At 46.3% G+C, this 14,909-nt stretch overlaps 1 protein-coding gene across 1 annotated transcript in view; it reads right to left on the bottom strand.

Annotated features, from left to right (window-relative positions):
• Positions 1-14,909, bottom strand: part of NLRP2 (NLR family pyrin domain containing 2) — a 32,289-nt gene that overhangs the window by 15,477 nt on the left and 1,903 nt on the right. Inside the window, exons 2-4 of the mRNA XM_007958976.2 lie at positions 14,170-14,211; positions 10,562-10,630; positions 8,860-10,438 (exon numbers count right to left, since the gene is read on the bottom strand). Coding sequence (XP_007957167.1) covers positions 8,860-10,438; positions 10,562-10,630; positions 14,170-14,211 — 1,690 coding nt within the window. The remainder of the gene's footprint in view (positions 1-8,859; positions 10,439-10,561; positions 10,631-14,169; positions 14,212-14,909) is intronic.

The following is a 14,909-nucleotide window of genomic DNA, read 5'->3' as shown; positions in this document are numbered from 1 at the left end:
AAAAAAAAAAAAAAGTTAAAATAGATTCTAATTATTGGCTAACAAAGACTGAAGGAGCCAGAGTGGTGCGATGGTTAGGTGCCCAGCTGCTAACTGAAAGGTTGGTGATTCAAACCCAGATATTGGGTCCACAGAGAAAGATCTGAGGATTCGCTCTGATACAGATGACAGCCTAGAAAATCCTACAGGGAGTTCTACCCTGTCACACGGAGCTGCTGGAAGTCGAAACATATGAGGCAGCATGCAACACAGCAAGGAATACTGTGGACCCAAGTCTACCACCTGATGGTTTCTCACAGAGAGAGTATGAAGGACCAAAGAATAATCCAGTAAGTTAAATAGGGCTTTTTAAAAAAGTAATTGAAATAAGTTGCTAATATTTAAGCTCTTATGTGCTAAGCACCTTGAACTATTTTAAAATTACAAACATTTACAACCTGTGGTGCAGCTTGGGGCTTCTGGGGCAGGTTTACTCAAGGCTGGGTCCTGGACAGGTAGGGGCATGGCTCAGGGTTTCTGGGGTGGCTTTATTTAAGGCGAGGTCCCGGATAGGCAGACGCGTGGCTCGGAAGTGAGCAGAGAGGTTAGGAACAACTAAGGGAGATGAAATTGTCTGTCAGTTTGTCATCCTGTGGTGGCTTACATGTTGCTATGAGGCTGCAGGCTATACCACAGGTGTTGCAAGATGCCAGCAGGGTTATCCAAGGTGGACAGGTTTCAGTGGAGCTTCTAGCCTAAGACAGACTCGGAAGAAGGAAGAGGCCCTCCACTTCTTAAAGAACTGGGCAGTGAAAACCTTATGAATAGCAGTGAAACACTGTCTAATATATTACTGAAAAACTTTATGAATAGCCCAGAAACATTGTCCGATATAGTGCTGGAGTGTGAGCCACCAGGCCAGAGGCACTCAAAACACGACTGGGGAGGAACTGACTTCTCAGAGTAGAGATGACTGTAATGATACGGATGGAGTAAGGCTTTCAGGACCCCCACTGGCTGAGGTGGCATGACTCAAAGGGAGTGGAAACAGCTGCAAACAGTCATTAGTGATCAGAACATGGAATATACGAAGTGTGAATCTAGGAAAACTGGAAGTTGTCAAAAATGAAATGGAACACATAAAGATCAATCTTAGGCATTAGTGAGCTGAAATGGATTGGTTTTGGCCATTTTGAATCAGACAGCCATATGATCTACTATGCTGGGAACAACAAATTGAAGAGGAATGGCACGGCATTCATCGTCACAAAGGCTGTTTCACGATCTGTCTTGAAGTACAGTGCTGTCAGTGATAGGATAATATCCATACACCTATGAGGAAGACCAGTTAACACTACTATCATTCAAATTTGTGCGCCAACCACCAAAGTCAAAGATGAGGAAATTAAAGATTTCTACCAACTTCTGCAGTCTGAAATTGACTGAACATGTAATCAAGATGTGTTGACTATCACTGGTAATTGGAATGCACAAGTTGGAAATAACGAAGAATCACTGGTCGTGGGAAAATATGGTCTTGGTGATAGAAATGATGCTGGAGATCACATGATAGAATTTTGCAGGACCAATGACTAATTCATTGCAAATACACTTTTTTAACAATATAAAAGATGGCTATACACGTGGACTTCACCAGATGGACTACCCAGGAATCATACTGACTACATCTGTGGTAATAGGCAATGGAGAAGTCCAATATCTTCAGGCAAAAAAAGGCCAGGGGCTGACTGTGGAACAGACCACCAATTGCTCATATGCAAGTTCAAGTTGAAGCTGAAGACAATTACAAAGCTAATTATTATAATGAAATGTGCAAAGGCCTGGAGTTAGGTAACCAAGAGTAAAGAATACACTCCGCATTTCTCAAGCTGAAAGAACTGAGGAAAAAATTTAAGCCTCGAGTTGCAATACTGAAAGATTCTATGGGCAAAATATTGAATGATACAGGAAACATCAAAAGAAGATGGAAGGAATGCACAGAGTCACTGTACCAAAAAGAACTGGTCGATCTTCATCCATTTCAGGAGGTGGCATATGAGCAAGAACCAATGGTATTGAAGGAAGAAGTCAAGTTTGCACTGAAAGAATTGGTGAAAGACAAGGCTCCAGGAATTGACGGAATACCCACTGAGAGGTTTCAACGAACAGATGCCCCACTGGAGGCACTCACTCAGCTATGCCAAGAGATTTGGAAGACAGCTACCTGGCCAACTGATTGGAAGAGATCCATATTTGTACCCATTCCAAAAAAAGGTGATCCCACAATGTGGGAATTATAGAACAATATCAATATCACATGCAAGTAAAATCTTACTGAAGATAATTCAAAAACGGTTGCAGCAGTATATTGACAGAGAGCTTCCAGAAATGCAAGCTGGATTCAGAACAGGACATGGTACGAGGGATGTCCTTGCTGATGTCAGATGGATCTTAGCTGAAAGCAAAGAACACCAGAAAGTTGTTTACTTATGTTTTATTGACTATGCAAAACCATTTGATTGTGTGGATTGTACAAATTATAGATAAGAATGAGAACAATGGGAATTCCAAAACACTTAATCGTACTCATGAGGAACCTGAGATTAAGAGGCTGTTGTTCAAACAGAACAAGGGGACACTGCATGGTTTAAAATCAGGAAGGGAGTGCATCAGGGTTGTATCCCTTCACCATACTTAGTCAATTTGCATGCTGAGCAAATAATCCAAGAAGCTGGATTATATGAAGAAGATCATGGCATTAGGATTGGAGGAAGACTCATTAACAACCTGTGATACACAGAAGACACAGTTTGCTTGCTCAAAGAGAAGATGACTTACTGATGAAGATTAAAGACTACAGTCTGCAGTAAAGGTTACACCTCAATATAAAGAAAACAAAAATCCTCACAACTGGTCCAATAAGCAGCTTCATGATGGAGGGAGAAAAGATTGACGTTTTCAAGGATTGCATATTACTTGGTTCTACAATCAACACCAATGGAAGCAGCAGTCAAGGTTTCAGATGATGTATTGCACTGGGCAAATCTGCTGCAAAAGACCTCTTCCAAGGGCTGAAGAGCAAAGATATCTCCTTGAAAACTAAGGTGCACCTAATCCACGCCATGACATTTTCAATGACCTCATATGCATGTGAGAGCTGGACAACGATTAAGGAAGACCGAAGAAGAGTTGATGCTTTTAAGTTGTGGTGCTAGAGAAGAATGCTAAGAATACCATGGTCTGCTAAAAGGAGTAACAAATCTGTCCCAGAAGAAGTGCAGCCAGAATGCACCTTGGAAGCGAGAATGGCCAGACTTCATCTCACCTACTCTGGTCATGTTGTCAGGAGGAACCGTTCCCTGGAGAAGGATGTCATGCTTGGTAAAGTGGAGGCTCAGCAAAGAAGGGGAAGGCCCTCAACGAGATGGACTGACACCGTGCCTGCGATGATGGGCTCAGGTATGGCGAGGACTGTGAGGCTGGCCCAGAACCGGGTGGTGTTTCGTTCTGCTGTGTGTAGGGTCACTATGAGTTGGAGGCAACTCGATGGCACCTAACAACAACAACCACAAAGCATTCGAGTCTCAAACCCTGTGAGGATCATAAAACAGGCAGAGCACCTAACCCACTCCCCATCACACAAGAAGCAGTCGACACAATTCAGTCAGATGGTCTGATGCCACAGCCATATTCATTCCCTACCATGTTTTTACCTCTCAGCTTATAGTTGAGCTGAGTCAGGTTCAAGTCAAGAGTGTCAGTTTCCATTCTTAAAACAAAAAACAAAGCAAAACAAAAAAACAGAAACAAAACCTTATTTAAAATGTTAATTATAAACATTCATGTAGTAGATCCATTAAACAAATCTTTAAAAAAACAAAACCAAACCAAGCCACCGGACTTACTGCACAGGTTGAACCTAGAGGACTCCTAAGACTATTACCTTGAGACACTCTTTCAACCTTGAACTGACACCAACCTGAGGTCACCTTTTATATAACCGATTGGTGCATAAAATAAAGAATATCATCTATGAATACTGAGCTCCTTCAAAGAAAAAAAAATCACCTATAAAAGAGAAAAACGTTCACTGATTACTTTAAAATGAAGATGAGAATGGAAGGAGGCAGTGAAACTAGGTGAAAGGAAAAGGAGTCACCGGGACGGAACTAATGAGCGTGTTCATTGTCAAGAAAGGCACCCATGTCACTGAGTGACTTGTGGAGAAAATGTTGAGTGGGAACCTAAAGTTCATCAAAACACAATATTGAAAAAAACACAGTCAGTTTCCAGAGTCTGGAATTTTATCCAAAAACAATGAGACCCTTTTCCATCCCTGTCTCTGGCCCTTCCACCCCCTCGGCTCTAATGAAGGGCAGTGTCTCCTGCAGAAGAACAAGATTATTGGAGGCTCCAAGTAGCCCTCCGCCTGGTGGCTCTGTGCCCAAGGCACTTGACTGCTAACCAGAAGGCTGGTGGTTCAAACCCACCAGCTGCCCCACAGAAGGAAGACGGGGCAATCTACTTCCATCAAGATTTACTGCCTTGGAAAAAAAAAAAAAAAGGTGGGGACCAGGTTTGCTGGTCCAATAGAGCCTGGTGTAACCACTGAGACTATGGCCCCTAGCTGCCCTTCAGGTCTGGAATTGAACCCACAACTGTGGTTTCCAGCCAAACAAAGTACAGGTATGTGAGTTCAACATTTACCTCAAGTAGACACACGCCCTGGAGAGAATAATCATGGGAGAAGGAAGGGCTGCTTATGCACAGGGAGATAGCTCAGGGCGCAGAAGAGTATGGAGGGATGGACACTGGGAGGAGGTAACTATGGGGAGGAAGTGGGAGGGGAGCTGCTGCATTGTAAATTTTGGTCAATGACATGAGACAAAGTATATGTGAACTGCTGTATGAAAAGTGAATTTACTCTGTAAATCTTCACCCAAATCAAAATAAATAAAAAAAAAAAAAAGATTTACTGCCTTGGAAAGCCAACGGGGGTCAACTATGAGTTGGGATTGACTTGATGGCAGTGAGTTTGGACACTCTATCTGGACACTATGGAAGAGCAATTGGATTCAATGCAAACATCCTCCCACCATTCCAAACAGCCCAGAGTAGGTGGTTAAGGGCTAAGCCACTACTTGAAAGGTGCATGGCTTGAACCTACCCAGAGGCACCTTGAAGAAAGGCCTGGCCTAGCCCCCCAAAATCACTCATTGGAAACATTATTGAGGGCAATTCTGTTTACTGCTACAGACATGGGGTCCCTGTGAGTTGGAGTCAACCCTATGGCAATGTCTTTCCCTAAGGTTAGAAGTTTCATTAGCAGAGATGATGGAATATAAAGTCTACACAAACTCGATGTTTGTGATTTGAGACAGGGGGAAAAAGAAAATCAGACGGGACCCATTTCTCAGATCTAGAGCCCCTTCCTGTCCTCAGGTCAGGCCTTTGGTTTTACGAGTTGCGTGTGGTTTGATCAAGGTTACATTAAAAATAAACGTTCTTACTTTAAATCTTGAAGCCCCATTAGAGGAAAAAAGTGGTTACAGACTTTTCAAAGTGCACGGTTCATACTCTGGAGGGAAATAGGAAGACTGGTTAGGATCAGAAACACACACTCATTTTGGTGTTAACAAGCCATCTTGTCAAGGAAACCAAGCCACTACCTACACAGGAGCTCTGGTGGCACGGTGCCTGAGGCATCTGACTGTTAACCAGAAGGATGGTGGTTCAAACCCTCCAGCCACTCCTCGGAAGGAAGATGGGGCAATCTACTTCCATAGTGATACAGCCTCGGAAACCCAAGGAGGGGTCGCTATGAGTTGGAAACGACTTGACAACAGTGAGTCTGTTTTTTTTTTTTATTATTTTTTTTAACCCTCAGCAGGAGGAGCCTGGATGGACCAGTGGTTAAGCCCTTGACTGCTTGTTCAAAGGTCGGTGGCTCAAACCACCAGCTGCTCTGCGGGCGAAAGATGAGGCAGTCTGCTTCCATGAGGATTACAGCCTTGGAAACTCCATGGGGGAGTTCTCCTGGGTCCTATAGGGTTGCTATGAGTTGACTGGATGGCAGTGGCCTTGACTTTGGTGACTCTGGGGAACAGTGCTCTGTCCCTGTCCCCCACCCCTTTGTACCTAACCCGCAGTTCCTGTGTCTCAGAAGTGACTAGATTTAAGACATACCTTACACCAGTATGTCTTTATCACCATGAAAGGAAACCCTGTTCCCAGATGGGATCACACCAATAGGTACATGATTGCTGGGGGCCGTGCAGTGGATTTTTGACTCAGATTTGAACTGCCCATAGGGTCTCCCTGGGCTGTAATCTTTATGGGTACAAACTGCCATGGAGTCTCTGCATGGTTTCAAACACCAACCTTGCAGTTCGCAGCCTAACACTTAACCATTGCGCCACAGGGCTCGTTACAGGAGTTAGAACTTACAAGACATATTTCTTGGGGGGTAAAGTTCAATTTATTAACACAAGGTTATAATACCAGATAGACTGGAGTGGCTTGGAATCTTCAATGGAAAAAACATGAAGTTATTTTGCAAATTCTTTATTTAATACATGTCAAATTTTCCTCTCACAGAGGATTTAGATCAACTAGTTTGCAAAAACAAAACCAACAACAAACCAAACTCACTGTCATCGAGTCGGTACCGACTCACAGCGACCCCTCCTTGGGTTTCTGAGGTGGTATCTCTACAGAAGTAAATCGTCCCATCTTCCTTCAGAGGAGTGGCTGGTGGGTTTGAACCGCGAGGCTTCTGGTTAGCAGTCAGATGCCTTAGGCCTACGCCACCAGAGCGCCCAACTAGTCTGCAGGTATGTCTAAATGTTCGGATGAGAAGAAGAAATGAAATATCAGGCTATGTAAGAAGGGGCAAGGTCTCTGGACTGCTGGTTACCTGGGAGGCAGAGAAATTAACGAAGCTACAGTATTCGTGGAGCCTGTGGGTGGGACTAACGGTTAAGCGTTCGCCTGCTATCCAAAACTGGCTGTTGGAGTCCTGAGGGGTCACCTCACAGACAGGCCCGGTGGTCTGCTTCTGAAAGGTCCCAGCCCTGCAAACCCGAGGGAAACAGTTCTAATCTGCACACGTGGGGGGCCACGAGTCAGAATCGTCTCCATGGCAACTGTCACCAGCTCCTAACACTGCCCGGGAGGCACTCGAGTTGATGACTCTCTAACGAGTGATGAGGAACCTGGAGGGAAGGGAGCAGTTGAAGCAGAGATCTCAGAGGAAATAAAAGAAAGTATTCTATTCCGCTCAGTAAACGAACGTACATAAGGATCTCATGGAACCAGCGAAGGATGAGCAAGGGTGAGCTGATGAGTGGTATCTGTCATGATGGGGGACACCGTGTGTCACCACAAGGAAGTGACTTTGACTCTGACCACAGGACTTTCAAAACCAATACCCCTGCATAGAGACACGTGTATGAGTGGTTTCCAGGGCTGGGAGGTAGAGGGAATGGGAGGTTGCTAAAGAGGAACTGAGTTTGTTTGCAGTGGTTTAAAAAAACGGAGAGTAGACGGTAGCATAACTGGGGGGACTGTAATTAACGTCACGGACTTGCACACGTAAAAACGGTTAAGATAGCAAACCTGTTGTATACATTTCACCACCAAAAAACTAACACCACAATAAAGTAAAAGTAACAGAACAGACCCCAGGACTAATCCCAGTCAAGCACATTTTTCTGAAGTGCCGTATCTTCGTCTGAACCAAAAAACCACACCCACTGCCATGGAGTCCATTCTGACCCACAGCGTCCCTAGAGGACAGAGTGGAACTGCCCACAGGGTCTCCAAGGCTGTCATTCTTCACAGAAGCAAAGCCCAAACCATACCCACTGCCACATGGAGTCCATTCTGACCCACAGCGCCCCTAGAGGACAGAGTGGAACTGGACCACAGGGTTCCCAAGGCCGTCAGTCTTCACAGAAGCAAAGCCCAAACCACACCCACTGCCGTGGAGTCCATTCCGACTCACAGCGCCCCTAGAGGACAGAGTGGAACTGCACCACCACAGGGTCTCCAAGGCTGTCATCTTTATGGAAGCAGACTGCCTCATCTTTCTCCTGTGGAGCAGTTGGTGGGTTTGAACTCCTCACATTTTGGTTAACAGCCTTAACTGCTGCACCACCATGGCTCCTCTGAAGTTTACTGAAAGGCTAGTATGTAGAGCTCAGAGCACAGTGGTCACCAGGATGGGAGGGAGGGGACCTGGCAGGATTCTCGTCTAGGAAGCACTGAGTGTTTGACGTGGAATATTCGGGAAAGGCCCTGGTGATGGTTGCACAGCGAGGCAGGTGTGACTGACGTCACTGAACTGTGCATGTGACAAACGTGGGGCTAACTATAAAATAAATGAAAAGAGAGTAAGGCTGAAAACAAGGCTTGGCCCCAAAGTCCTCATTTCTAATCACAACACACTCCCCATCTTGAGTGTGAAGCAGACAAAAAGTCCAGGGAAAACTATGAATCCAAAGGAAAAGGAGGTAGGCCCTGGGTGCTGCAAACAGCAAAGTGCTTGACCATGTCCAGAAGGCTGGAGGCTCAAATCCACCCAGAGGTGCCTTAGAAGGCAAGCCTGGGAATCAGCAAATTTGTAGCCTTTGGAAACTCTATGGGAGCGGTTCTGCTCTGCACCCATGGGGGCTCCGTGCTCTGCACCACACCCACCAGGCCTCCATGCTCCTCACCCATGGGGGCTCTGCACTCCACACCCACACCCACAGAAGCTCCATGAGTTTGAATTGACCCAATGCCAACTTCCAACACCAAGGGAATAGAAGACCCCACCTCATCCCTATGGAACATGGGAGGGGGCTAAAGATGGGCGGACCAAGGATGAAGGTAAATTACCTCTCAGCCTGAGCGTCTGACTCCAAGGGAGGCTCAGTCTCCCCAAACGTTCTTCTTCTCACCGTCAGTGACATTTTCTGCAGATTTCGACAATGCTTGACACAGAAGGAAGCGCATACAATGTCCGTTTCGCTTCTCAAGTCGAGGAACAGCTCCTTGAAATGGGCCATTGCATCTCCCACAAACGCCTCCTCCTGAGACTCATAGAGACAGAACAAAGCCTCCTTCACGTCCATCACCGAGAAGGGACCGTCTCCGCCAGCCTTCAGGCACCACTCCAGCAATGCCCGCCTGACCTCCAGTGACGCGCGGCAGCCAAATGTCGTCTCCAGCTGCCTGGCTCTGCTTTCGTTCAAGAGGCCAAACAAGAAGTATCCCACCTGGGTCAGGCTGGGGTTCTCTAAAGTCTGTTCTGTGGAGAGCAGCTCCTGTACACTCCCAATGTCCCCGCTGTGACTCTCCTCATCTTCCTTGCTCCGCACAACGTAGAACATGGCGGCCAGGAATTGCTGGACACTGAGATGGATGAAGGAGAACCAGCCTTCGTGGTATCTGTCCTTCTGAAGGATGTCCTTCTCCAGGAAAGGACTAAGTTCAGACTCCTTCACCCCAAGCCTCTCCAGGTCTTCTCCATCAAACACAGACGTCTGTGTCCACACACCCTCAGCCGCCAGGGGACACAGAGCCTTGACTGGGGCTTGGAGGCAGCTCTCAGACCCTGGGGTGAACTGGTTGCAGAGGAAACGCAGGAACAGTGATGTGGTGGTTTGGCAGGTGGGCGTGGGGTCCTCGCCCTTCTCCATCTGCGACTTCAGACAAGCACAGATGACCCAGCAGACCATGGGTGCCGAGGCCATGCTGAACAAGGCCTCATTGCTCCTCATTGAGTTGAAAGCTTGCAGGGCTTGGTCCTCATCTTGGAAGTGTTTCAGGAAATACATCTTCCTGTCCACCTCCAGGAAGCCCTCCATTTCTATGAGGAGTGGACGTTCCACCAAGAAGCGCAGCTCCCTCAGCGCCCAGGGCCGGGTGGTGACCATGAGAGTTGCTCTGGGGAACATGGTTCTGTTCAGCAAACTGCTCAAGAGGATGGGCACTGGCTTCTGCGTCTCCCAGTCGCTGCATAAATCACGGATCAGTGCCCCGGGGGGGACTCGCAGCTCATCAAAGCCGTCAATGATGAACAGGACATTCTGTGCTTGAGCTAGGACCCTCAGAACACTGTCCTTCAACTCTGGACAGTCCTTGGTAATCAGCTCAGCGCCAGTACACGGCCCCATCTTGTTGAGTTCCTTGCAGCGGAGATAGAAGACGTATGTGAATGTCTTTGCGAGGTTGTTCTCTGTCCAGTCTAGCATCACCTTTTTGGCCAGTGTGCTTTTCCCAACACCAGCAGGTCCAAGCAGCACCACAGTGGATGGAAATGGCCCCATAAGTGTTTTAGGATCACAGAACGGGATCAGCGGCTTGTATCTCTGGGTGACAATATGGAAGTCTGCCATGGCTCCAGGGTTAAAGTTGGCCTTCCACATTTGCCGAAACTTCTCCTTCAATATAATTCTATACTTATCACTTTTACCTTCAGTGATATGAGGTGGGGAAAGATGGGGTACAGTTGGTTATTCATTAGGGGGAAAAGAAAGTGAGGTTTACAAAGAACAACTCCAACACCCAACTCAGTCCAGGAAGATACCATACCCACCTAGCCTCCTTTTTACCACGCACATGTCTGCTTCTAGGTTTATGAGATCCTCTTCTACCTGCATAAGCTCTACAAAGAAAAAAAAAGAGAGAGAGTAGGCTTTCTACAAAAATAATTGTACTTCCTTTATCAGAAGAACGACAAAGCAGGCTCCAAGGATTTCAGAGTCTGATCTTAACTCTCTGTTCACATTATGTACATGGCTGTGTCTGAGGAGACGTGATCAACAGGACAGACGATGTCTAAACCAAGTGACATGGTGATCTACCCTGTACAGGCCTAACAATGACTATACAATCAAAGCTCAACATGGCGTTGTAGCAATTTCTACACTGTGTTACACTTTTTCACACACGTCTCTCTCGTACCAGACCATAAAGTCCTGAGAACAATGTTCATGTCTTTGTTATCTGTGAATCCTCAATGCCAAGAACAAAATGTTAGTCAAATAAAGTATTTATAGTAGATACTACAGTGGGTTGAATAATGTTCTTCAAAATTCATGTCCAACTGGAACCTCAGGATGTTACCTTATTTGGGAATAGGGTCTGGGCAGATGTAATTAGTTATAGATCATTGAGATGATATCATCCTGGATGTAAGGTAGGCCCTAAACCCAATTGGTGGTGTCTTTATAAAGGGAAAGGGGAGGGAGATTTGGACACAGAAAGACACAGAAGAGACAGACAGGGAGGACGCAGCCACATGAGGATGTAGAAATTGGGGAGGAGAGGCAGGCGGCAGCAGGGAAGGGTGTACTCCATCAGCCTGGCCAACATTCGATGGTCTAAGACCAACCTGGCTCTCCTAATGGGTCTTCTGTTTCTTCCAACTTTGAATGTTTTGGTTCTTCAGTTCCCATCATCCCTGAAGAAAATGAAGAAGGGTAGTGGTGGTATTAGGAGCTCTGGTGGCACAGTGCCTAAGGCACTTGACTGCTAACCAGAAGGTTGGTGGTTCAAATCCACCAGCCACTCCTCGGAAGGAAGGTTGGGCAATCTACTTCCGTAGTGATACTGCCTCGGAAACCCAAGGAGGGGTCGCTGTGAGTTGGATCTGACTCGGCGGCAGTGAGTTTACAGCAGAATTTTATATTTTATTGAATACCCCAATGTGGCAAAGTAATTTCCTAAAGCATCACCAAATGTCAGATCTCACACTGCCTATGTACGTGTGACATATAAGTCACTGCTATGGGACTTTTACCATTTTGTGCACTGGTGGAGGCAGGCTGATTTTCCAGGGGGGCGGTGTACGAATGGGTGTAGAGGGGCTTTCCACACTGTTCCCCGATTTACCATTGCCTTGAGCCCGTGTCATATTCTAAAGTATTGTGGTGAAACCAAGGGAAGAAAATGTTGAGGCTCATGAGCCCCCAAATCCTTCAGGCCAGGGGTTAGGACAGCAGACCCCACCTAACAAAGGGCAAGGTCGCAGGCCCCGTGATCTCTGAATGACTGACCTCTGCCAACGCAGCACAAAAGCTCCACTATAAGCAGACAGGCAGGACTCTGTTCAAACAACTTTGTCAGACATTGAAGGTGGGTGTTTGTGCAATCTTCACAGGTCATGATATATATAGGCTTTGTTTTTTCCCCCCAACCATTTTGAAAAACATGAAAACTATTCTTGTTGTTGTTGTAGTTTTTAGGTCAATCTAAAGTCCAAACCAGGGTCTCTGAGTGGCATAAGCAGTGAAACACTCAACTACTAGCCAACACGTTGGCAGCTTGAACCACCCAGAGGTGCCTCAGAAGACAGGCCTGGTGACATGCTTCTGAAAGGCCACTGTCTTGAATTTTACTCTGCCCACATGGGGTCACCATGAGTTGGAATCATCTTGATGGCAACACACAATATCCCAAACCAGAAAAACCAGTTGCCATTGTGCCAATGACTCATGGTGACCCCACGGGCCAGAGCAGAATCGTGTCCCATAGGGCTTTGGTTATGGATTGAATTCCAAACCCCACTCACTGCCATCAAGTCGATTCTGACTCATAGTGACCCCCATTGGGTTTCAAGGCTGTAAACCTTTACAGAAGCAGATTGCCTCATCTTCTTTCCACGGAGTGGCTGGTGGGTTTGAACCACCGACCTTTTGCTTGGCAGTCAAATACCTTAATCACTGTACCACCAGAGCTCCATCTGGATTGAATTTGGTCTCCCAACAGTACGTGCTGCGAATATTGACCTCTGTGCTTGTGGTTCTAATCCCATTTGGGAATGGGTTGTCTTTGTTTTGTCTTTGAGGCGGAATGTATCTTGAGTCAAGGTGTGGGGTGTATCTCAAGTCAATCTCTTTGGAAATAAAAGATGAAACAATCTGGCGGAGCAGAGACCGGAAGAGGGAAGCCAAGCCACATGAAGATGGCCAGGAACAACAGCTCAGAAGAGACGAGGACCTTCCTCCAGAGCCAATGGAGAAAGAAAGTCTTCCCTTTGAGCCAGTGCCCTGAACTTGAGCTTCTAGCCTCCTACATTGTGAGAGAATTAATTTGTTAAAGCCGTCCATGTGCGGTCTTTCTGTTATAACAACACTAGAGAAGACATTTATCAACGGCTGAGTTTTTCAAAGCAGATCACTAAGACTTTCTTCTGAGGTGGCTCAGGGTGGACTCAATCTTTTGCTTAGCAGCCAAGCATGGTAACTGTTTGAAGCACCAAATCTAATTCAGCTCACCCAGACTCAAAGGAAGGCTCACTCTTCCATATTTGTATGTATTTATGTATGTCTAGTATAAACTCTTTGAAGACTAAGGTATGGCTAACCTAAGCCATGGTGTTTTCAGTTGCCTCACATGCACGGGAAAGCTGGACAATGAATAAGGAAGACCGAAGAGTCAATGCTTTTGAGTTGTGGTGTTGGCAAAGAATGCTTAAAGTACCATAGACTGCCAAGTCTGTCCTGGACAAAGTGCAGCCAGAATGCTCCTTGGAAGCGAGAATGACCAGACTTCGTCTCACCTACTTTGGTCACGTTGTCAGAAGGGACCATTTCCTGGGGAAGGGATGTCATGCTTGGTAAAGTGGAGGGTCAATGAAAAAGGGGAAGGCCCTCAACGAGATGGACTGACACAGTGGCTGCAGCGATGGGCTCAGGTAGAGCGAGGATGTGAGGCTGGGGCAGGACCAGGTGGTGTTTCGTTCTGGTGTATGTAGGGTTGTTCTGTTGTACATAGGTTCAGAAGATGGTATGAGTCTGAGCCAACAGCATCTAACAATAGTATAAACACTAGGAGCTCTGATGGTATAGTGGTTAAGGCATTTGGCTGTTAACCAAAAGGTCAGTGGTTCAAACCAACTAGCCACTCCATGGAAGAAAGATGAGGCAGTCTGCTTCCGTGAAGATTTACAGCCTTGGAAACCCAACGGGGGGGGTGTCTTTATGAGTCAGAATCGACTTGATTGCAGTGAGTTGAGTATAAACACTGCTTAATGTAATTTTTCATGTCTTATTACTACATGTTAGATACCAGTTTCTCCCTAGGAGCAGGAACAAAGTCTTGTATTTCTTTGAATTTCCAATGCTCAGTGTCTTGCCTAATTACAACAAGTCGTTGAGCTTCAAATTCTTACATAAAAAGACTGTATACCAAGTAACTTACTTAGTGATGAGAGCTTTTCCTGGAGGGATTTCAAAGCTGCTTCTGAAATGGAAGATGGATGAAGTGATTATCTTTCAGAGGCAAATCTTACTAAATGTAGTAGTCTCTGGGTTCCATCTTGCCATTTTCAAACTTGTAATCTCTAGAGGCTGAGCAGAGGTTAAAAACCCTCACCTGACCGTGAAAGGCCTGGAATGGTAAACCAAGTACTGACCCCCAGCTGGAATACAAGTGGGAAACTTTTAAAGAGAGAATTATGTCCCCACCAAATACCCACTGAGGTCCTGCCTCTGCATCTGTGGGTGTGGCTGTTTGGAAAGAAGTGTTGGCCTGTGGGTAATGAGGTCAGAGCAGTTTTTACGGACTGCACTGTGTCCCCCCAAAATGGGGGTTGTAAACCGTAACCCCTGCACCTGTGGTGTAATCTCATTTGGAAGTGAGTTTTGTTATGTCGATGAGACCATATTAGTGTAGGGTGTGTCTTAAGTCAATCTCTGGCGAGATATAAAAGATATAGAAGTGGGCCAGCAAGCAGAGATGGGGGACCAGAGACGCCAAGCCACACGAAGGCCACCCAGGGGCAGGAGCTCAGAGCACAAGGACCTTCTCCAGAGCCGACAGAGAGAACCTCCCCCAGAGCCAGTGCCATCAGAACAATCAACCATACGAGACCAAAAAGAGAGGAATCAACCATACGAGACCAAAAGGGGAGGAATCAACCATACGAGACCAAAAAGGGT

The sequence above is a fragment of the Orycteropus afer genome, unplaced genomic scaffold (genome assembly GCF_000298275.1).
Source record: "Orycteropus afer afer isolate SDZICR_OR568_19922 unplaced genomic scaffold, OryAfe1.0 scaffold01268, whole genome shotgun sequence".
Classification (NCBI taxonomy): domain Eukaryota; kingdom Metazoa; phylum Chordata; class Mammalia; order Tubulidentata; family Orycteropodidae; genus Orycteropus; species Orycteropus afer.
Note: the sequence above shows the minus strand (reverse complement) of the source record. Positions and strands in the feature narration are given on the sequence as shown.